The 22,157-nt window shown below is 40.8% G+C and overlaps 1 protein-coding gene across 1 annotated transcript in view; it reads right to left on the reverse strand.

Annotated features, from left to right (window-relative positions):
* Positions 1 to 232: 232 nt before the first annotated feature.
* Positions 233 to 22,157, reverse strand: part of CD163 (CD163 molecule) — a 29,283-nt gene continuing 7,358 nt past the window's right edge. Inside the window, 14 exon segments of the mRNA XM_060658501.3 lie at positions 233 to 443; positions 3,305 to 3,365; positions 3,368 to 3,439; positions 4,302 to 4,397; positions 5,668 to 5,775; positions 5,977 to 6,012; positions 6,371 to 6,679; positions 7,384 to 7,701; positions 8,748 to 9,062; positions 9,145 to 9,237; positions 9,833 to 10,147; positions 10,246 to 10,560; positions 20,449 to 20,769; positions 21,453 to 21,773. Of these exon segments, the coding sequence (XP_060514484.3) occupies positions 437 to 443; positions 3,305 to 3,365; positions 3,368 to 3,439; positions 4,302 to 4,397; positions 5,668 to 5,775; positions 5,977 to 6,012; positions 6,371 to 6,679; positions 7,384 to 7,701; positions 8,748 to 9,062; positions 9,145 to 9,237; positions 9,833 to 10,147; positions 10,246 to 10,560; positions 20,449 to 20,769; positions 21,453 to 21,773 (2,687 nt within the window). The 3' untranslated portion in view covers positions 233 to 436.

Raw genomic sequence — 22,157 nt, forward strand, 5'->3', positions numbered from 1 at the left:
TTAACTAACTACAATTTAAATAAAAATTTGAAAAAAAAACTAAAGGAAAACAAATTTGTTTTGATTTGGTAATAAGAAGAAAATTGTTATTTAAACCAAACTAGAAAAAACATATATGCAAATGAAAACATCTTCAAATGAAAAGACATCACGTTACATTTATCAAACCCCTCAAAAAATCAGAAAGCCTACTCAGAAATTCATAAAATCAAGACCAGGAAGTTAAGACAAATTCAAATTAGCAATATTCCTTTTTATTTAATCCCTTTGACAGTCTTAAAAACAGCTTTGAATAGTTACATTCACCAATTTAATTTTTACAAATTCAGCAGCCTTCTTTGGGATACGAGGAGATACAGGAATGTACTGTAATCTTCAGTGGACGAGGGGGATTCTTCCTCTATTCAGTAGTTCAGGTCTTCTTCATCAAGGTGTCTTAAAGGCTGAACAAAAGCCATACATGGAAAAACTGTTATTTTCCTCTTCATACACACTTGTAAGGAATTCCATTATAATGTAATCTAATGTGTTCTATTACCACACGCATGTGTGTGTGCACAAAACACACACACACACACACACACACACACACACACACAAACTCACATGTATTAAACAGCATGCTACTTTCCTGAACAGAAAACTTAAATGCAGTGATCTGCAAACTTCAGTGGGCCCAAGAATGATGCCTTTTTCATAAAACTATGATGTATACCAAAATACCATTTTTACAAGCATCCCCATGTAATTCTGAAACAGTGCTTCAGCAGTGATTACACTTTAAGGAAAAAGTAGTTTAATGATTATTCATTACATCAGAATAATATTCCTATGTTCAAGATTATAAATCAAAAGGCATTTGTAGTCTTAATCTAATAATGTTATTAGATTTTAATGTTTCTCTACACATATATACACACACATGTAATCTTATAGATGTAAACATATTTAATTATATTTGATAACATGAGCACATAAATGGAATGATATTGCACGTTTGTGGGTGATTTTTCCTTTTTCAACTGGCTGCACCATAATTTTCCAGCCACTGCGTCACTGTCATTCACTTTTTCCAGCTTTTTGCCATTACTAACAATGCTGTGGGAAGGAATCATTATATGTGAGCTCTTTATCTGCATGGATGAAGTTCTCAGTGGGAGAAGTTCTGTATGAAAGGATGTGAAGCGTTTAAAAAATGATTAAGAGACATTTTTTAGGTTGCTTTCGGCAAAAGCTACCACACCTCTCATTTCCAATAGCAGTGTCTAAAATTTTCTCTGTATTCCCACCAGCGATATTGGCACTGTTTTAAATTTTTGGTGGTCTGTTTTATATAAAGTGATATCTCAGTGTTAATTGTAATTGGAACCTCCCAGACATACTGGTGAATTAGAGCATTTGTAAATGTCTAGGTGTCACTCGAAATTCATTCTGTGTGAGTTGTGTTTTCATAGCTTTGCCGAGTGATCTATCACATGCTATCCTTTAACAATTGTTAAGATATATGTATATAGATAGATCTATCTATCTACTCTCTCTCTCTCTGTCTATATGTATACAATATATACTATATATATATATATATATATATATATATATATAGTAACACCTTGGTTTGCAATCATAATTCGTTCTAGAAACATGCTTGTAATCCAAAGCACTCGTAGATCAAAGTGAATTTCATGAACCATTGGCTCATTGTGACCATGTGACTTTGGGCATCGCGTACTACTCATTGCAAGACATCGCTTGTTTATCAAGTTAAAACTTATTAGAAATGTTTGCTCGTCTTGCGGAACACTCGCAGAACAAGTAACTTGCAATCCAAGGTTTTACTGTATATATATTTATCCTTTTAATGCTATATATAATTTATTAGCTTCTATGTGTATATATGTACATAAATGATTTGACACTTTACATTTTTATACTTTTAAGAGTTCCGACTTTAATCCTGTGTCTCAGTCTGTATTTATTTCCACAACAAAACCATACTTTTGCTATATATAATTTCTAAATGTATAGTCCCCCCAAAATAGTTTTTTTAAAGATAGAAAATATCTGCACTATCTCATTTCACCATTTTTCTTTGTGATGTATAACTTAACAAATTTCTTGTCTATTCACTCTTTTCCCTTGTTACACTTCCTGCATGAAAAGTAAATTATAAAATGTAAACCCGATTGTGTCTTGTCCCAGCTTCATTTTTCAAAGTTCACTGCCTCCCTAACAGGAGCAGGCAAAGCCGCCCATTATAAGGGTCTACGCAACCTTTCTGCTTTGATTCTCACCACTTCCTCTCTCTCAGGTAGACTGCAAGATTTGCATTAAACGATCGTGCCTTTGTCAACAGTATCTTTTAGTTATGTGTCTTCAGTGCTCAGAACACCATTTGTCACCATAAACACGTTCGATACATATGTTTTTCAAGATTTTTATTTTTAAGTAATCTCTACACCGAACGTGGGGCACAAACTAACAACCCTGAGATCAAGAGTTGCATGCTCTACCGAATGAGCCAGCCAGATGCCCCTGTTCAATACATATTTTGGAAGGAAAAACTTCTTATTGTTCCCCAAAGATGTGGTTCTTTTTTATGCCTCCATATTTTGTACATGCTATGTCCTTGCCCTAAAGTTGTCTATCTTTCAATCATCTGATATTTCCCTTGAATATCACATCTTCCTCAGAATCTCAAACTTTCTTAGGAAAACTTTCTGTATTCTTACAGGCATCGTATACTACCTTTACCATAACATAACATTATACAAGTGTTGACATAAGTCTTTTCTCTTTCCTCAAATGACCCTTATAATATCTTGAAAAGATTTTTTTCATACTAATTTACACAGTTCTTCCTTAGCTCTATGATCTACCACTGTTATTGCTTAGAATATACAACTAAGAGTTGGCCAAGAGTCACATCGGGGCGCCTGGGTGGCTCAGTCAGTTGAGTGACCGACTTCGGCTCAGGTCATGACCTCATGGTTTGTGAGTTCGAGCCCTGTGTCAGGCTCTGTGCTGACAGCTCAGAGCCTGGAGCCTGCTTCTGATTCTCTGTTTCCCTCTCTCTCTGCCCCTCCCCCACTCGTGCTCTGTCTCTGTCTCAGAAATAAACATAAAAAAAATGAGTCACATCTGTAAAGAGCTGTTATATATTCTGAAAGTGGATATACATATATATTAATATATATGGAAACATGTGTATATATATTCTTTTTTCCTAATACCAGAGGAGTTCTCAACTTTCAAAAAAAAAAATGTACCTGTTTTGAACAACATTGAATAAATTCTCCTCACTCACCTCCCTGGGTTATAATTCCCGTTTTCCTTTTCAGTGCACCTCAGAATGGTCTTCTTAATCATCCAGAAACAGGAAGAGATTTAGACACAGAAATTAGCCCAGCATCACTAAAATCATCTGACTCATTGGGATTTTCTGAAAGGAAGAAAATAATTACTGGGAAATAAATCAGACCTCCCCTCAAGTGCCTTAGCAGCTCTTTGAACATCTAAACACATTGCCCACAATTAGGAAGGCAACCAAGTGTGATTTAAGGGGCACAGAAAGTCTTTCCCAGGCCTTGTACATGTTTTCCTGACACAGTTGCAGCAAATACCAAGTCCCTGGGATTGAAGAAGTGAGGTGGGCCCTTGTCAGATGGTAAGGAATACTGAGAAGGTGTTGAGCGTTTGTGGAGAAAGTGGGTGTTGAGAGATTTCTTCCAACCCAGCAGAATTCTGCTGCCCAGAGACAGAATTCATGCACTGTCGCTAAGCAGAAGTTGGAGGACAAAAGAAAGAAGAATCATGTAATGGGAAATCAGAGTAATCCTGTGAATAGTGATGGCTTCTATAGGATAAAGATACAGAAATTTTAAGCTTTCAGACTTTTAGGGGGAAATATAGTAAATAGCAAGTAAGAGAAAGGAAAGCAGCAGGAGGTAAGAAGGCAAGAAATTATGAGAGACGTGACGAGTGAAACCACCCTTTAGAAGATTAGTTTCTGTTTCAAGAAAATGAGGTCCAAGTCATAATATGCTTCTTGCATGGTTCCCTGTCCCTCCATCAGACATAATCATAGATCTCTAAGCCAGATCACATGGTTGCAATTCTTATGTTCTCCAAGAGTAATCTGTCGTTCATTTCTGCCTCTCTTCCTTGTGCATCATAACTTCCTATTCCATGTTCGAGATTCCTTTCCCTGCTGTGCACAGTGGAATGCCTCCACTGTAATTGTAGCTACCCGTCTGAACCCCAGGGCTACAGACCCTCAAAGAACCCTCAAAGAACCCACAGACCTGAGGCAGTCAGCACGTCCAGATCATCGGCTTTCAGACAAGAATTCATCTCCCGGTATTGAACTTGGTGGACAGAATTCTCTCCTCTCAAGGAAACTGACAACAGAGGCCCTAGGTTAGGGATCAGCTCGTAATAAAAGTCGCCCTCCCTACCAGTGCTTTTCCGCAGCAATGCAAACATACTGAATCTTTACCCATGCCCTTGTCTTGTTTCCATCCGTTCTACTACCAAGCTTTTCCCTTACAAGGCCATGATTAAAGTCAATAGGAGGAGGCGAAACCTCCCCTATTGCCATCGCCTGACTTCCCAGTTTCTTCCCCTAAGGCAGGCAGTGGTCTTCTCTAACTCATCAGAACTTTAAAAAAAAAAATCTCTCTAAAATCTCTCCTCTTCTCTCCATTCTCACTAAAGCCCCTGTCATTTTCCATCTGAACGATTTCGAAATGCTACCCTGGTCAATAACGTGGTCTTCCTTCAACCCCTCATACATCCTGTCATCAAACAGAACTTTCTGAAAAACAGCTTGACTACTTCACCCCACCCCCCCCACACACACACATAGTATTCTTTGACTATTAATCTTCTTACCATGGAGTACACGACTACATACTCTGTTCCTCCTCCTTCTACCGACTTACCGGCAGCTTCTCTCCTGCAACCCAACTTTTACTTCCCCTCAAAACAGCATATATGCCCATCCTTTAAGCTTCTCCACACTTGTACATATTTTTTCTCTTTCCCTATAAAGCACCTTACCCAGTTCTTTGAACTTGATTTTCAGAATGAGCCTCTTAGAAGCCTCCGATTCTCCCCTTGCCCCTCCAGTTAATTACTGCCTTTTCTGTGCCACTTTTTTCCTTATCCATCTTAGTGTACACTACCACATTGCACTTTATTTGTCTGCATGAATATCTCTTCCACTAGACTTGAAATGCCATGGAGACAAAAACACTTGACTATCGATGTCTGTATCTCCAGAGCCTAGCACGTTGCTTCACTGAACAGTAAAACTAATAAGAACTACATAGTGACAGCAAATAAGTATTTGGGCAAGAAAGGATTCCTCCTAAACCATATAAGCATATTCATCCCAAACTATCGATTCTATAATGTCCCAATTAGCATACAGATAGAGTGCAGAAATCATCAAACAGCCCAAACCCCTGTCTCCTCTGAAATCTTGTTCCCTCTTTTTGAGAAGCTGCTTAAATCTCTTCTAGATTCCATCCTTTTGGTTGTTTTATACTTGAGTCTAATATGCATATCCTTGCGTCTACTATGGATATATACTGAGATAATACGTATTTTATCCCAAGAAGCTTCAATCCCATAGAGACATGAGAAAGACCATAATTTGGCTGATACCTGTGAGCAGCTGTCGCCGTCTTCGCTTCTGAATCCACAAGAGGAGAGCAACGAGAAAGGCCAACAGAATGAGGCCAAGGATCCCAAATACGACAAGCGATGAGCGACCTAAGGGCAAGGAAGTATCACAAGAGACGATCATGTCTTAGCTGGAAGACCCAGATCTCTAGTACCATCCTTCTCTGAAATACAGGATTGCCGAAGTACACCTCAGATCTTCAGAACTACCTCTGACCTAAAGTCTCTTGGCAGAAAAGATTCTAAATAACACAGGCAATTAGACCCAGGCTCATAAACCCCACGATATACCTGCAGCCGTTGATGATCTCTGGGCCACGGCGATTTCTGCAGGAGAAAAGAGAAGACTCACTTTGGGGAGTAATATGTAGAACAAATATTTCTATTTCCTATGTGAGCCTTCGGTGCCCGGCAACCAAGTAGATTACTCTTCCCACCTAATACCAGGGTCCCCTTGTTTTCATTCCTTCCGTACAGAGATACATATAGTTACATGCTCTTCCTTTGGTGAAGCCAATGTACAACCATAAATGTTTTCTTCATTCCTTCAGATTGGAAGCATCATGATTCTCTTCCTACTAGATTCCCTGGGTTGATGCGTCTAGTCTTTGCACAGTGCGCTTCACTGCCCACCCCCTTTTTGCTGCCAGGGATTCCACGCTTAGTCCAGGCTCCAGATACTCACCTGAGCACCTCACAGCAGCATCTTCTTTGTGCCCACAGTCGCTGTGCCCCCAGGCTTTGGCAGGACAATCCCACAAGGAAGACTCATTTCCTTTGCACTTGACTTCATTGAGCCATATGGGCCCCGTCCCCTGACCACATGCTGCCTCTTTTAGTGCCTCTAAAGCTGGGCCACAGCCCAGCTGTCGACACACCACCTGCGCATCTTCAAGGTCCCAGGAGTCATCACACACCGTCCCCCAGGAACCTCCATGCCAGAGCTCCACGCGTCCGGAACAATTAGAGCTTCCTTCCTGCAGTCTTATCTTGTCTGAAAAGTCAGAGACACCCAGATCATTTCTGAGAACACAAAAACTTCCAAGAGGTCACAGGCGAAAAGAGAGATTTTAAATTCGTTTTAAATCTCTGTTTGAATACTTGACTTATTTAATCTGCATTTAAAAATATATTTTAACAAAACCTATCCTTTTTGAAACTCTGTGTCTTTTCAGCAAACTGGGTGCATTTCATGCCTGCGACTCAGGAAATGTGAAATGAACAAAATGAACGTTGCATAATGTTAATTTCTCTCAAGGAGAAAGGGTTTAGGAGACAGGTACATAAAAAAAAAAAATCTCTTCCAGTTTAAGTAGATAGAGAATGACAAAATACCTCAGGACTGGTCTTTTTGATGGCTTCCCTTCTTACACGAGTAGAACAAGATAATATTTGAAAGAAAAGTGGGAAAGGGAAGGTAGACTGTTCACGAGTCAAATACTGAATTATATATTCCGTGCTCCTCATTCATTCTCAGAGAAAGCAACCGAATAAACTTTCAAGAAGACCACAGGGCGTGTCACGCTTTTTGGAAAAATAATCCCCGATCCTGAATACCTATCCGCCAAATGAAATGAAACCGATTACACCATCCGGGTAGAATTGGCACCAGAGGTCATTCAGGCCTACGTCGTGAGATCCGAAGAGGCGAGTGGGGATTAGAAAGTAGAGTTTTCATCCAGGCTGGCGGGTACTCACTAGCACACGTGATCCAGGTCTCCTCTGAAGGGCTGGCCGGTCTCTGTTTCCATGGAGAAGACGGGCACTGCCATAATGTGTCGGGTCCTTTCGGACACTGAATGTTGTCCACCCACATGTGCCTGGACGACGTGTCCAGAGATGCAGGGCTGATGGTCCCTCTGTCCGCACAGCCCAGTTGTCTGCATACCACCGCCACCGTTGTTGCAGACATATTACTCTTGCCAACGCTGCCCCAAGCTCCATTGTAGAAAACTTCCAGACGCCCCGCACAGGGGTCTCTGCTGGTTTCATCCGTCAGTCTCAGAGACATGAACTCTGGGGTGAAACACAGAGTTAGTAGTTTCACGTTTTCTCTGAAGGCTCAGAGGACTCCCTCCCTTTACTCTAAGGTGAGCACAGCTTTAAAAATAGGTATGAAATGTCAACTACCAGTAATTCTTTCGTAACTTCTGGATGCTTCAGTCGATTTTGGTAAAATACAGTATTTTCTAGACTAAATACAGTATAGTTAGGTATACAGCTTACGGTTTTTCTAGTATGGAGTTTTGTACTTAAGGAACTCTTTAGAATGCCTCCGACAATTCAAAATTGATTTCTCAGTCTTAATCAAGAGCTCAGAGACGTCTCTATCTGTTACACAGTTTGGATTCTTCTCCCTAAATTACTGCAATGTTAGCCCGAAGACTTTATTTCATTAGCCTTCTTTTTGCAGCTCTCTTGGCAAATTTTAGGGAGACACTCAGGCACTACAGCCGATGTTGTGGACATGACCCTGAAATGAAATACTTCCTTTTCTGACTCTTCACAGTCGGCTGTGTATGTCCTCTACCAGGTTATGTCATCAAACGCGTATAGGACTTTTCACTTCCCTAAATGAGTCATAGTTTTGTTTTCCCCAATACATTACAACGGACTCCCTTTTTCTGCTTCACAGTAGTTTCTAAAGCTCGCCATGTATATGCAATAAAGGCAGTGGCCTCTTATGATAAGTTTTGCTCCTGTGACAAGTAAAGTTCATTTGACTATCATGAAAAATTACTTGGGTATAATAATTATCTTTTGCTCTGTAGAACGGAGTGCTGGGTGTATTTCTTCCTGTCCCTTTTAATCTACTTCTTTAGACAAGTGATAGGAAACTCCACATATACTTATAAAAGGGCTTCTCGATAATAGTTTTGGGGTCATGTTCATGATGGGCAAGCTTATTTCTGTATTTTTCGCTTCTGAGGTTATACTACCTTGCCTCTGAACCTACTTTTCAGGATTCCCTCAGATTAATATCCCTCACTACACTTTGCTCCCCCACCCACCCCCCGTCCTTTCTTATGTAATTGTGATCAGATCTTATGTGCAGAACTCACCCGAGCAGATAACCCCTGCATCTTCCTTATGCCTGCAGTTATGGTGCCCCCAGCCGTGTGAACGACATTGCCAAATATGAGTTTCTTTTCCATTACAGTTCACCTCGTCCAGCAAGATGGGCCCCGTTCCTTCCCCAAAATGAGCAGAGCCAGTTGCGTTAATGGCCACTCCGCAGCCCAGCTGCTTGCACACCACGTGGGCGTCACTCAGGTCCCAGCTGTCATCACAGATTGTGCCCCAGGAGCCCTGGTGGTAGATCTCTATTCTCCCAGCACAGCGACCGCTTCCATTTGCCAGGCGAAGTTGACCGCTCTCTGGAAAGGGAAAATAAAGTATTAATAAAACACATTCTTAAGGATTGAGATCATTTTTTATAGCTTGGTCACTGATTCTCACCTATGCAAGCAACAGCGCTGGGGTCTGAAATGGTAGATCTCGTTGGGTCCGGAGACGATGAATTGCACGGGGATAGTGTCTGACTCTGATTTCCTGCAAACAGCAAACTGCTCAGTTATACAAGATACAAAAAGGGTAAGGAAGGGAGGGGACAGATGAGCTGAGAACAAACAGGAAGGTGGTGGGCCAACGGGGGGGGGGGGGGGGGGAGAATGAATCAGGTGCTTTGAAAAAGCCAGCACATGGTAAGCGCTGGGTAATTATGAGGTCTGTGAAAATTAATTTTACTTTCTTTCTAAAAAGACACAGGAGAGAGGCGCCTGGGTGGCTCAGTCGGTTAAGCGTCTGACTTCCGCTCAGGTCATGATCTCGCCCTCTGTGAGTTCGAGCCCCACGTCGGGCTCTGGGCCGACAGCTCAGAGCCTGGAACCTGCTTCAGATTCTGTGTCTCCCTCTCTCCCTGCCCCTTCCCTGCTCGTGATCTCTCTCTCTCTCTCTCAAAAATAAAATAAAAACTTAAAAAATATATTTTTTAAAAGACACAGGAGATTAATATTCTGGCACACTTCTCATGATCCTTTGAAATAGATCATGCCGTGTTATTTTTGTCCTTTTCCCCTACAGGTACACCTGCCTCTAAGGCACGCCATCCCGGGAAAAGCTCGTCACCAGCTGTCCATCCTCTTACCTGAGCAGATTACAGAGGCCACTTGCCCTGCAGAACAGAACGATGCACCCAGAGCAGTTACCGGACAATCTCCCATGTGCTGCTCGGTCCCGGTGCAGTGAAACATGTGCCGCCAGATCTGACCACTTCCTTTCCCAAACTGTGCTCCTCTTGGGGTAGAAAGGGCAACTCCACATTTGAGCTGCTGGCAAAAAACGTGGGCATCTTCCATGTCCCAGTGAGAGTTGCAGAGGGATCCCCAGGTCCCAAGTATCTTGAGCTCCACTCTTCCCTCACATGGGGACTTGCCATTCACCAAGCGGATCTCCGTGTATCCTGGAAGGAGACGGGACTTTTAAAAAGATGTCTGTGATGACCTCATCCCACCCTCTTGGCAGTATGGGAACAAACTGAACATGTCCTCTGGGTCTCACTTGAGCAGACGACTCCAACATCCCTGCTGTGGCCGCAAGTCCCATCTGGACGGGAGGCTACTGAGCAGAGTGAAAGATGGGACTCGTGTCCCTCACACTGGAATTCTTCAGCCCAGATCTGTCCGTTGCCTTCTCCAAAGTGAGCTCCCCCTAAGATCGAGATGACTGTTCCACATTGTAATTCTCTGCACAGCACACTGGCAGCTTCCAGAGAGAAGTCAGAATCGCAGACGGTGCCCCATGTGTCGCCATGTTTCACTTCAACACGACCGGAGCAGGGAATATCCCCTCCAACTAGTCTGGGTTCCCTGTGGGCTGAAAAATAATAGTATTTCAGTGAGAAATGACATCACTCCCAGATTTTCCTTCATGATGGGGGTAGAAAAGGGAGGCTAGGGTGTTTAATGATTTTACCATACTTGTTCCCCTTAGCTGTTCTGCCTACAGTTGGGCATAGTGAATTCTAGATCTCCCCATTCCTCGTTGGACCAATGTATCTGAGAGAATTTTTAGAACTTTGTCTCTTGGAATCAACCATTTCCAGAAGCATGATAGCTCTTTCCTTTCAATATTTTATATACATTATTCATAACACCGGGGACCATAGATACAGTGTATCTTCTTTTTGTATTATTTAGCCTTATACTCAGTTCTCTACCCACTGCAGTCTGGTGGTGGCCTGATCTCTTTGAATGGTTCTATGTAAAGTGTTGCAATATACTTCCTGTTCTCAAACCCATCGTGGGATTTCTTCTTCCCTTTGCTATATATTACACTTGACACATGAGATACTCCTTTCTCCTGTTTTCTTTCCTGCCTGACCTGCTTTATCAGAACCTTTCACCCATTCCCTGACCAAGGTTCTAACCTCGATTCTCTCACCTTCCCTTAACTGCCCATAAATATGTTTTCATCCATATGTCTCTCTTTAAATTTATGTTCATAAACATATCTTCTTGGACATCAGAACATAATGGGTTCAAAAGTGAATGAATTACTGCACTGACAGGAACACAGTAAGTATTCTTTGCTCAATTAATGCGATCCAAACCAAATTAAAATTACTTGAAGGGGCACCTGGGTGGCTCAGTTGGTTAAGTGTCTGACTCTTGATTTTGGCTCAGGTCACAATCTCATGGTTCATGAGTTTAAGCCCAGTGTTGAGCCTACTTGGAATTCTCTGTCTCCCTCTCTCTCTGCCCCTCCCTGCTCACTCTCTCTCTCTTTCAAAATAAATAAATACACTTAAGAAAAAAAAAAAGAGAGAGAGCATCACCTAAAATCCAACCACTTCTTTATCTAATTTATCTCATAAACAATGGTCACAGTGATAGTACTGAACATTAAATGAGAGCCTTCCTATGTCGCACTTTACTAAGTACTGAACAAACACCCCTCCGTATAATCCTTAAGGATTAATCCCTAAGGGGATAATTATTAATATCATCCCAATTTTACAAACAACGCAACTGAAACAGAGACGTGTAGTAATTTGCGACAGTCACGTAAGGAGTTAGTGAAAGGCCAGGATTTGATCCAGGCAGTATGTTCCAGAGCCTAGAATATGGACCCTCACGGTATGCTGCACACGTGGAAAATCATTGAGGTCTGTCAGTCCTCCACATCTGTTGCTACTACTTTAACCTAATTTGTTAGCACGTCACGTAGACCTTTGCAATGGCTTCCTGAATAATCTCCTTTTTCCGAGCCCTCTTTCTAATACATTTATGCCACGATCACAGATGCGTTATAACATTTCAAGTATTTTCACATGATTTCTTTGTCTTGAAGACAATGTTTCTTTGCTACTTATACAACAGTTTATCCTTTCAACAAATAGTGTTAAGTCCCTACAATGTTTTAGGCATTTGTGTGGCCTAAACAGTCGGTCACAGTTCAGTCCGTCAGTGCGAATAAATACTATTACTGCCTACTACTACTAATCATAACCACAGCAGTTAACATGTCTTGATCACTCACTGGGTAATTCCTGTGAAGTAAGTAGCATTAATTACTAATCACTTTTCTTTTGAGGGAATGGAAGTACAGAGAGCTTTGGGAGATTCCCGAATGTCAGCCATCTGTTAAAATTTAAAGAGAGATGATAAATACCAATTTCTTTGCAAACTTTAAAATACTTTATGATGTCACCTTGAAGGCTTTCATATCTATTACTCTGTCAATCATACCTGTTGCCCCAGCCTTAAAGAAGCCTGGTCATGCCATGCTTCTGTGCCTCTGCAGAAACTTCCCTGTCTATATTTCCCAACCTATGTACCTGGGAAAAACCTACTTCTTTCCAAGGCTGCTCAGTTTCTTAGTGATCGCCCTCACCCCCAAGAACACACAGTTTAGCAGAAGATATACGTATACATGTTCATAGAATGATGGGTCCAAAACTAAAAATATATGTTAGTACAAAACTAGCAAATGAAGGTGTCACCAGCTCTGTTTGGGGATCGGTAGGAAAACTATAGAGAGTGCCATAAATCAGAACTGAGTTTTGAAATAAGAAGATACGGAATGTAACAAGTAAACAGTGTGTGAATCTGCATCTAAAGGATACAGTCATGAAACAGCATGGTGCAATTGAGGAATTATGAATAATTCAGTATGAGTGGGATTTAAAAACGTAAAGAAAAGATACACCAGAAATTAAGCTAAAGAAATGGAGCTCAGGCTTTAAGGATTCTCTTTGCCAAGTTGAGGAGTCCAATCATCAAGGTAGGAGTTTCTTTTGGCACACTCAAAACCGATTCAAATTATTTGGGAGATGCAAACTATTCCCTTTAATTTATTTTTTAAAGAAAGGAAGTGTATTTGAAATTGGACCTTCTAAAGAGCATACTTCTTTTAGAAATGCCTGCTGTCAAAGATCACTAATTCTTGTGACCCCTTGACATCACTCTCAGTGTGACACAGATATCCTATCAGCACTTGCCAATTTCCTAAAATGTTTCAGATCTGACTATATTCTGTATTGTGGCAGTATAAAACACCCCAACATGTTAAAATTTCACCACTTATCCATTAAATCTGTACAACGCGAGTTTCTATCCTAATGTGAGTGGAAGAACATGTTGCTTTCTAAACACAGTTCCCAAGTATAAAGCAAATAGTCCTTCTACGCCACAAATAATGAGAGACTCTGAGCTGAGTCCTTAATTTCCTCTTGTTAAATCATTATCTGAGCGTGAAATTCCTCTAAGATATCGTTAGCTGGTATTCATTTGATCCCATCCCACTTTTGGACAGACCTAAACCTTTAAATAAAATCAGTTTCCTAGATTGAGCCAAATTCAGCTTTCTTATAACCTCTTGCTCTCTCACCTGGATCCATCTTGAACAAAATAAAATAACAACCAATGCAAAAACAAACCAAAACATGAAACGAAACCAAACAATTTTCTCTTTCATGGCGAAAACTTGCTAAGCAAATCCCTTCTTTAAATATCCTCTTTTCGGGGCACCTGGGTGGCTCGGTCCGTTAAGCCTCCGACTTCAGCTCAGGTCACGATCTCGCAGTATGTGAGTTCGAGCCCCGCGTCGGACTCTGGGCTGATAGCTCAGAGCCTAGAGCCTGCTTCCGATTCTGTGTCTCCCTCTCTCTCTGCCCCTCCCCGGTTCATGCTCTGTCTCTCTCTGTCTCAAAAACAAATAAACGTTAAAAAAAAAAAAAATTAAAAAAAAATATCCTCTTTTCCTTTTTCCTAAAATTTTGAATTGTGGACAAAGGGAAATTCTCCCATGCTGAAATGACTTGGAGATTCCATTCTAGCTTTTTTTCCCCCCATAAATCTGATAGTAACACATTAATCTACACCATGAGTTGGCTTCCTTATATTATTTATCTGCATACAAGGTTAGAATATTCAAGATTTACTCCTTTAAGAGATTTCTTATCTGCTGGACCTGTGATTGCATTTTAACATAAAAGCCGTTAATTGGATTTCTGTGCCTGGATTTAGCTCCTTTGATCAATAATTTATTTTTTTTTTTTTCAACGTTTTTTATTTATTTTTGGGACAGAGAGAGACATAGCATGAACGGGGGAGGGGCAGAGAGAGAGGGAGACACAGAATCAGAAACAGGCTCCAGGCTCTGAGCCATCAGCCCAGAGCCTGACGCGGGGCTCGAACTCATGGACCGTGAGATCGTGACCTGGCTGAAGTCGGACGCTTAACCGACTGCGCCACCCAGGCGCCCCTTGATCAATAATTTAAACTTTCCCCTGGCATAAGTAACTGAATCTGTATTCAAATGAAGACACGTAGAACAAATATAAGAAAGAATTTGTTAGAAATACTTCCTTTTGTGTAATAATAGGTAAGTGCACAATATGATTTTAAGAAGCATTAATACATTTTTATCATTTATTCCTTTCCAGACTCTGAAGAAGTTTAAATCACTCTAGTATCAAAACTGTTTCTCAAACTTTAGGAAACTATAGCACACACACCGCTGTCGCAGACAAAATGTTTAGGATTCAAAGTAGTTTTGTAGCAAAATTTCCTAGACCTGTTTGTGACTGCTTTGCTAAACTGTGCATCAGAGATAAATTGTTGCTTTATCTATCTAGTCTTCCTACCCTGTTGAGTTCTTTGGCCCTTTTCAGCCCTAAAGCCCTGAGCTCTACAAAACTAAGAACTCTTAAGCATGTAAACAGATAATGGAATTTGTAGTTTGAACTTGGCAGACAGAGAAATAGTGTTTCCATGATTTTCCTCTCCGGAAATCTTCTGGAAGTATCAAGAAATCAAGACACAAAATTACAAATTCTGTTTCTAGCAAAACCAGAAGAGAGCTAAAGACCTATGCCCCCAAGCCAGTAGAAGAGGTTGCAAAAGCTACATGATTATAACAAAAGAATTTACAAAAGAGAGCAGCGAACACACCTGGCACCAAGCAAAAAGAAAGGAAGAAAGAAAGAAAGAAAGAAAGAAGAAAGAAAGAAGAAAGAAAGAAAGAGAAAGAAGAAAGAAAGAAAGAAAGAAAGAAAGAAAGAAAGAAAGAAAAAAGGAAGAAAGAAAGAAAGAAAGAAAGAAAGAAAGAAAGAAAGTCCTGGAAACAAAGAGGTCCACTTCACGCTGCAAATTTATGCTACTCAGGATTTTTATCACATGCAGTTGCATAGAACCCTAACTAATTCAGAATATGTTACTGTAAGTGAGGTAAATTTTGGATGCAGTTGAATGGAATGGATGGACAAAATATATAATAACCCAGATGTTATAGGCTGAAAAGCTAATGTCTTGTTATCCTAGGGAAGATATTTGGACAAATGTTACCTTGAAAAGAAAACCACATCCTTGCTGAAGCCGAAAACTCAGAGAACGTAATCAGAGAACAACAAAAAACAAAACAACAACAACCACCAAAAACCAAAATCAGAATGTTGGCATGACATAAATCCTCCTTGCCACTTTTTCCGCATTTATGGGAGAGATAAACTCAAGACTAGACGTAGCCAGACAGCAAGGCAGAAACAGAAAGAAAATACCAATTTTGTGAAGGAGGCATGCTCTCCTTGCAGCTACTAATGCATAATTAATTGACAGACCTATCATTTGGAACTTGCAAGATCGGAAAAAAAAAAAACCAAACCCAAATAAACCCTAAGTATCCTGTCCCCCAAACTGAGGTGGTAATAAAACTGTAGGCATAGTAGAAAATAGAATTGATTCTCCACATACATAGACAATGAGCCTATCAGCAAAGATAAGATTTAAGTCCTGTTTTTCCTCCCAGACCCCTGGTATCAAATGACCTTAGGGCAGTGGCCAATAAATCAAGGGGAACGGGCTGCTCACAGCATAGTTCAAAGTTTGTAAATATATTCCTTGACTGTGGATATTTCACGTAGCATTAGATGAAAGAAAACAGACCAGAAGCATACTAAGTTTGGGGAGAGTTGTTTTGCTGACTTTGAGGACAGCTGACCTCTGTGAACGATAACCCATAAAGCAATCCAAGGGCCCCTGAGCCAATATCAGCAGAAAGCGGATTGTGAAAGGTGTTCAGCCTTCAAACCTCACTCAGCAATGACCGTGGAGGGCTCCAGTAGGAGAAACTGCCCGGAGAAGAGCACCTGGGGCCCAGGAAGGACAGTGAACAGAGGACAACTTTTCAGAGGGCAGAACCTGGCCTATGAGATTCGCTTACCAGGGAACTCAGTCAGTTGCAGGGCAACTCATTCTTCTTGACCAATAAGGTTTGGTAATTACTGCAGCAAAACAACTCTCGCTATTTCTTGGTGACCACAGAACCACCCAAACAGCCTTAAGCTGCTTACCTACTTGACTTATTTAAAAATTTTTTAATGTTTATTTTGAGAAAGCGGGGGAGGGGCAGAAAGAGAGAGGGAGACACAGAATCCAAAGCAGGCTCCAGGCTCTGAGCTGTCAGCACAGGGCCCGACTCGGGGCTCAAACTTACACACTGAGAGGTCATGACCTGAGCCAAAGTCGGACGCTTAACCAGCTGAGCCACCCAGGTGCCACCTATTTGACTTACTTTAATGAAAAAGAAGTAAACTTTTCGTTAGCCACTCTCATTTGGCTTTCTTTAGGCCAAGTTGGATGCTGCCCAACTTAGTTCTAATTAATATAAAATACAATTAATAGGAAAATATTTAGAAGAAAATTATCAGGGGCGCCTGGTGACTCAGTCGGTGGAGTGTCCAATGCTTGGTTTTGGCTCAGGGCAAGATCTCATGGTTCGTGAGGTCGAGCCCCTCGAGCTTCTGTGCTGCCAGTGGGGAGCCTGCTTGGGATTCTCTCTCTCCTTCTACCCCTCTCCTGCTCATTCTCTCTCTCTTTCTCTCTCAAAATAAACGAATAAACTTAAAAAATTAATAAATAGAAGGGGCTCCTGGGTGGCTCAGTTGGTTGAGCGTCCAACTTTGACTCAGGTCATGATCTCATGGTTCATGAGTTTGAACCGCATGTTGGGCTCTGTGCTGACATCTCAGAGCCTGGAGTCTGCTTAGGATTCTGTGTCTCCCTCTCTCTCTGTCCCTCCCCTGCTCCCTCTCTCTCTCTCTCTCAAAAATAAATAAACATAAAAAAATTTAAAAATTAAATAGAAGAAAATAATCAGACATACGAGTATGCTTACACATGCTCAAACACAGGCAAAGTCCCCCCAAAAGTTATATAGAGAAATATAGTTCATAGTTAGTTGTAGCATAATGCATGATGACAATAAATATTATGTATACATCATATGACAACATAAAAATGCATAATATGACTAAAGTTAAAGTCAAATATATCTCCCATCTCTAAAAAGTAATCCAATCAGATTTTTTTTGGAAAATAAATCATTATTCTACGATGAATACAAGTGATGCACCTAGAACAAAATGATTCATAAAGGTTGAAAATAAATAAAGCAATAGTTGTGGTAATAACATCAGACAAGTCTGATACGGGACAAAAATCGTTCAACCATAGAAAAGGGGAGGGGTGCCTGGGTGGCTCAGCCAGTTAAGCGTCCAACTTTGGCTCAGGCCATGATCTCATGGTTCATGGGTTTGAGTCCCATGTGGGGTTCTGGGCTGACAGCTCAGTGCCTGGAGCCTGCTTCGGATTCTGTGTCTCCCTCTCTCTCTGACCCTCCCCCATTCGTGCTCTGTCTCTGTCTCAGAAATAAATAAACATAAAAAAAATGAGTCACATCTGTAAAGAGCTGTTATATATTCTGAAAGTGGATATACATATATATTAATATATATGGAAACGTGTATATATATATTTATATTAATAACTAGGAAAAAATCAACATTAGTCAAGCCCTGAACTCAAGAAGTTAAGTTAGTAGGAAATCAGAAAGGAATTATAGAAAGAAAAGCAAACTGTAATGAATTAGAAAACAAAAATAGGATTAATTAAAAAAAACTAAATGCTAGCTCATTAAAAAAAAACGCTAAATAAACCACACTCACTTTCTCTAATAAAAGAAATTAAAAGCATAAATAAAATCATACAATAATAAATGATCAGAAGAGAAATGTCCTGGATAGAGAAGTAATTTCAGAAAGGTCTTTAAATATTGATACAAAATTGTGGTCAAAATACTTTATGAAGTGAATACTAAGGTACAGAACAATTTACCTAATATGCCACCATTTGAACAACAAAATGGGGTGAAACTTATACATGGATTTGTTTGTATTTACATAAAATATCTCCTAAAGAATACATAAATACCCCAACCACATGACTTGTTTGTGTAGAGTAGAATTGGACAGCTGGGGATAGCATTTGGGAAGAGCTTACACTTTAATTTTGAAGTGTAAACCATGTGAATATATATTCCAATCAAGAAATCTTAAAAAAAATTTTTTTAATGTTTATTAATTTTTGAGAGAGAGACAGAGTCTGCTCAGAGCAGGGGAGGGGCAGAGAGAGAGAGGGAGACACAGAATTTGAAACAGGCTTCAGGCTCTGAGCTGTCAGCACAAAGCCTAATGCGGGGCTGAATCTTGAACTCAAGAACTGTGAGATCATGACCTGACCCGAAGTTGTACACTTGACCAACTGAGCCACCCAGGCACCCTATAGAAATCTTTTTTAAAAATGAAAAGAAGGATGATTGAAAAGCAGATATGTATCCTCAAATTTGCATCTTAAAAAACTGTCTTTTTACAGTCAGAGGATAATTTCTATGTAACTAGAAGTAGACACTTCTACTTTGTAACATCAGGGAATCCGCCCAGGGGCACAACTAGGTTAGGATGTATCTGGAATAAAGCCATTGGTTCGTGGACATACAGCACCGTATGACTTGATCTCCATGTGTTCAATGGTTTTGCTCTTAAATTGCTTTCTCTGAAGTCTTTCTTTTACCATATCTGCAATATGTTACCTTACAGTTGTTAAAAAGGCACCACTTTTCAACAATGTTAGCATTCGTATAAATGTGATTAGCATAAAATACTAGAGATTATCCATAAGCCAGGCCAACTCACAGCTCATTTTGGAACATTTAAAAGAGGTTGCAGGGAAACACACAAAAATATTCGGAAAGAAGAAAATCCTTCTTTTACTTTTTAAAATCACATAGTTTTCACATACTTTTTTTTTTTTTTTTTTAATTTTTTTTTTCAACGTTTATTTATTTTTGGGACAGAGAGAGACAGAGCATGAACGGGGGAGGGACAGAGAGAGAGGGAGACACAGAATCGGAAACAGGCTCCAGGCTCTGAGCCATCAGCCCAGAGCCTGACGCGGGGCTCGAACTCACGGACCGTGAGATCGTGACCTGGCTGAAGTCGGACGCTTAACCGACTGCGCCACCCAGGCGCCCCGAGTTTTCACATACTTTTAAAAATCATTTGGTTGACATTCTCATGAAAGACACTTTTAAGGTCTACCTTAAAAATTTTGATCCTTCTTAATTTTTCATATTTCTACGGATTTAAAAATGACTCAATTGTTTTGTTTTGTTTCTTAACCAACAAACAAAGGAAAAGAAGAGAGAGAGAGAGAGAGGGAAACCAAGAAACAGACTCTTAACTATAGAGAACAAATTGATGGTTACCAGAGAGGAGGTGGGCAGGGGGATGGGTTAAATGGATGATGGGTATTAAGGAGGGCACTTGTGATGAGCACCAGGTGTTGTATGTATTTTTTTTTAATGTTTTAATTTAGTTTTGAGAGAGACAGAGACTGAGAATGAGTGGGGGAGGGGCAGAGAGAGAGGGAGACACAGAATCAGAAGCAGGCTCCAGGCTCTGAGCTGTCAGCACAGAATCCAACATGGGGCTCAAACTTGAACTCATGAACTGTGAGATCATGACCTGAGCCAAAGTTGGACCCTTAACTGACTGAGCCACCCAGGCACCCCTGTGAGTATTGAATCACTAATTTGTACATTTGAAACTAATATTACACTGTATGTTAACTAATCAGAATTTTTAAATCGAAACAAAAGCAAAAAAAAAAAGAAACAAAAAGAAAAATTACTCAAAAGCTAAAATGGGCAAAAAGCAAACACAAAAATAAAACAAAACAAACCTGCGACCAAGGTACAAAATGAATGACAAGTTTCTCTGAAATTTGTGCAATGGGATAGATATTTTCTGGTTGCTTGAGTGATGTCTAGTCCTAGGGACCGATGTCTCTCATCAGTTTCAAGGCTCTTACTGGAAATTTACACTCTTCGAATTCACGTTCTTCACATGTTGATAGAAAGTCTTACCTGAGCAAGTAACTTTAGCTTCCTCGTAGTGATCACAGCTAAGTCCACCCCATTGCCAATTCTTGCAGTCCCAGAAAGACGTTTCATTTCCATTACAGCTGCCTAAAAACAGCCATGTTGTTGTTGCCTTGGTTTTGGAATAACTCTGATAGGATGTTTTGAGAGCAGATCCACATCCCAGCTGCCTGCAAACCACATCAGCTTCTTTCAGTCCCCAGTTTCTGTCACACACTTTCCCTACCAGTTTCTGAATTTCCACCTCCACTGTCCCAGCACAGCGGCTGCCTCCACCTACAAGTCTTAGCTCCAGATCTGTTCCATCTGCAAAAGAAGCACATGCTTAGGCCACAGATACACATGGAGGTTAGCTCCCAAAGGATGTATTCTTTACCTTGCTCCTTCCCAGATACTGAGGCATTTGGAAATTATGGCTTATCCATCCCCTGGCTTTTTTAATGGCCAGTAGAGGCCATGACTTTGGTTAAAAACAGGATTATAGGTTCAAAGTTAAAGAAAAATTGTCAATGGGGGGCGCCTGGGAGGCTCAGTCAGTTGAGCGTCTGACCTTGGCTCAGGTCATGATCTCACGGTTTGTGAGTTCGAGCCCTGCATCGGACACTCTGAGGTCAACATAGAGCCTACTTTGGATCTTCTGTCCCCCTCTCTGCCTCTCCCCAGCTTGTTCTATAAATAAATAAATAAATAAATAGTCAATGGCAGCATGTCAGAGATATTTGAAAAAGACATAACATTTTGTGTCTCGGAGCTCCAGGGAGATTTAGAATCTTAAATGTGGTCCCTAAGAGCAGCCTGAATAATTACTGCAGAAAATAGTCAGACAACCCTCCAAACCAGCCAAATAAAGACTATGTTTAAGATTACTCACGACTGTGAAAGAATCCCCAACAAGGACATTAGCAGACATTTCTATCGCTCACGTCTCCCCCCCATGCCTACTCCTAAAGAACACAAGTCCTTCCTTCTCTGTTTTTCTCTTAACTTACCGGAACATGTGACACCAGCGTCTTCATTATGGTTGCAATAGTGCTTTCCCCATTCATGGTGTCTGCACTGCCAGAGGGCAGACTCGTGTCCGTGGCAGGAAACACTGTCAAGCCAAATGTGTCCACTTCCTTCACTGGCATTAACTCGACCAATGGCGGTGATGGCAGTTGGACATCCCAGGTGCTTACATGTCACAGCAGCATCATTGCTATCCCAGCCATCATCACACACTGTCCCCCATTCCCCTTGGAATCTCACTTCTAATCTTCCTGAACATGCAGTGACTCCTTCCACCAGTCTCAGGCTCAGATCCGCTCCATCTGTAAGAGGGACACAAAACAAATCAGTGATAAAGAAACAAGAATAAAGGGCAAATATAAATAAAGACAGAAAAGAGTGATATAATACCACTGAAAATCACTGGATGTGAAGAAGGAGGGGCAAGAAGACAGGACTTTTCAGAATAGCCAGTATCACAAAGACAAGAAGAAACAAATGTTGGCGAGGATGTGGAGAAAAGGGGACCCTTGTGCACCGCTGGTGGGAATGCAAACTGGTCCACAGTGGAAAACAGTACGGATGTTCCTCAAAAAACAAAAAGAACTACCCTATGATTCAGTAATTGCACTACTAGGTATTATCCCCCAAAATACAAAAACTCTGATTCAAAAGGACATGTGAACCCCTATGTTTATTGCAGTATT

Source organism: Panthera onca, chromosome B4 (assembly GCF_046562875.1).
Source record: "Panthera onca isolate mPanOnc1 chromosome B4, mPanOnc1 haplotype 2, whole genome shotgun sequence".
Taxonomy (NCBI): domain Eukaryota; kingdom Metazoa; phylum Chordata; class Mammalia; order Carnivora; family Felidae; genus Panthera; species Panthera onca.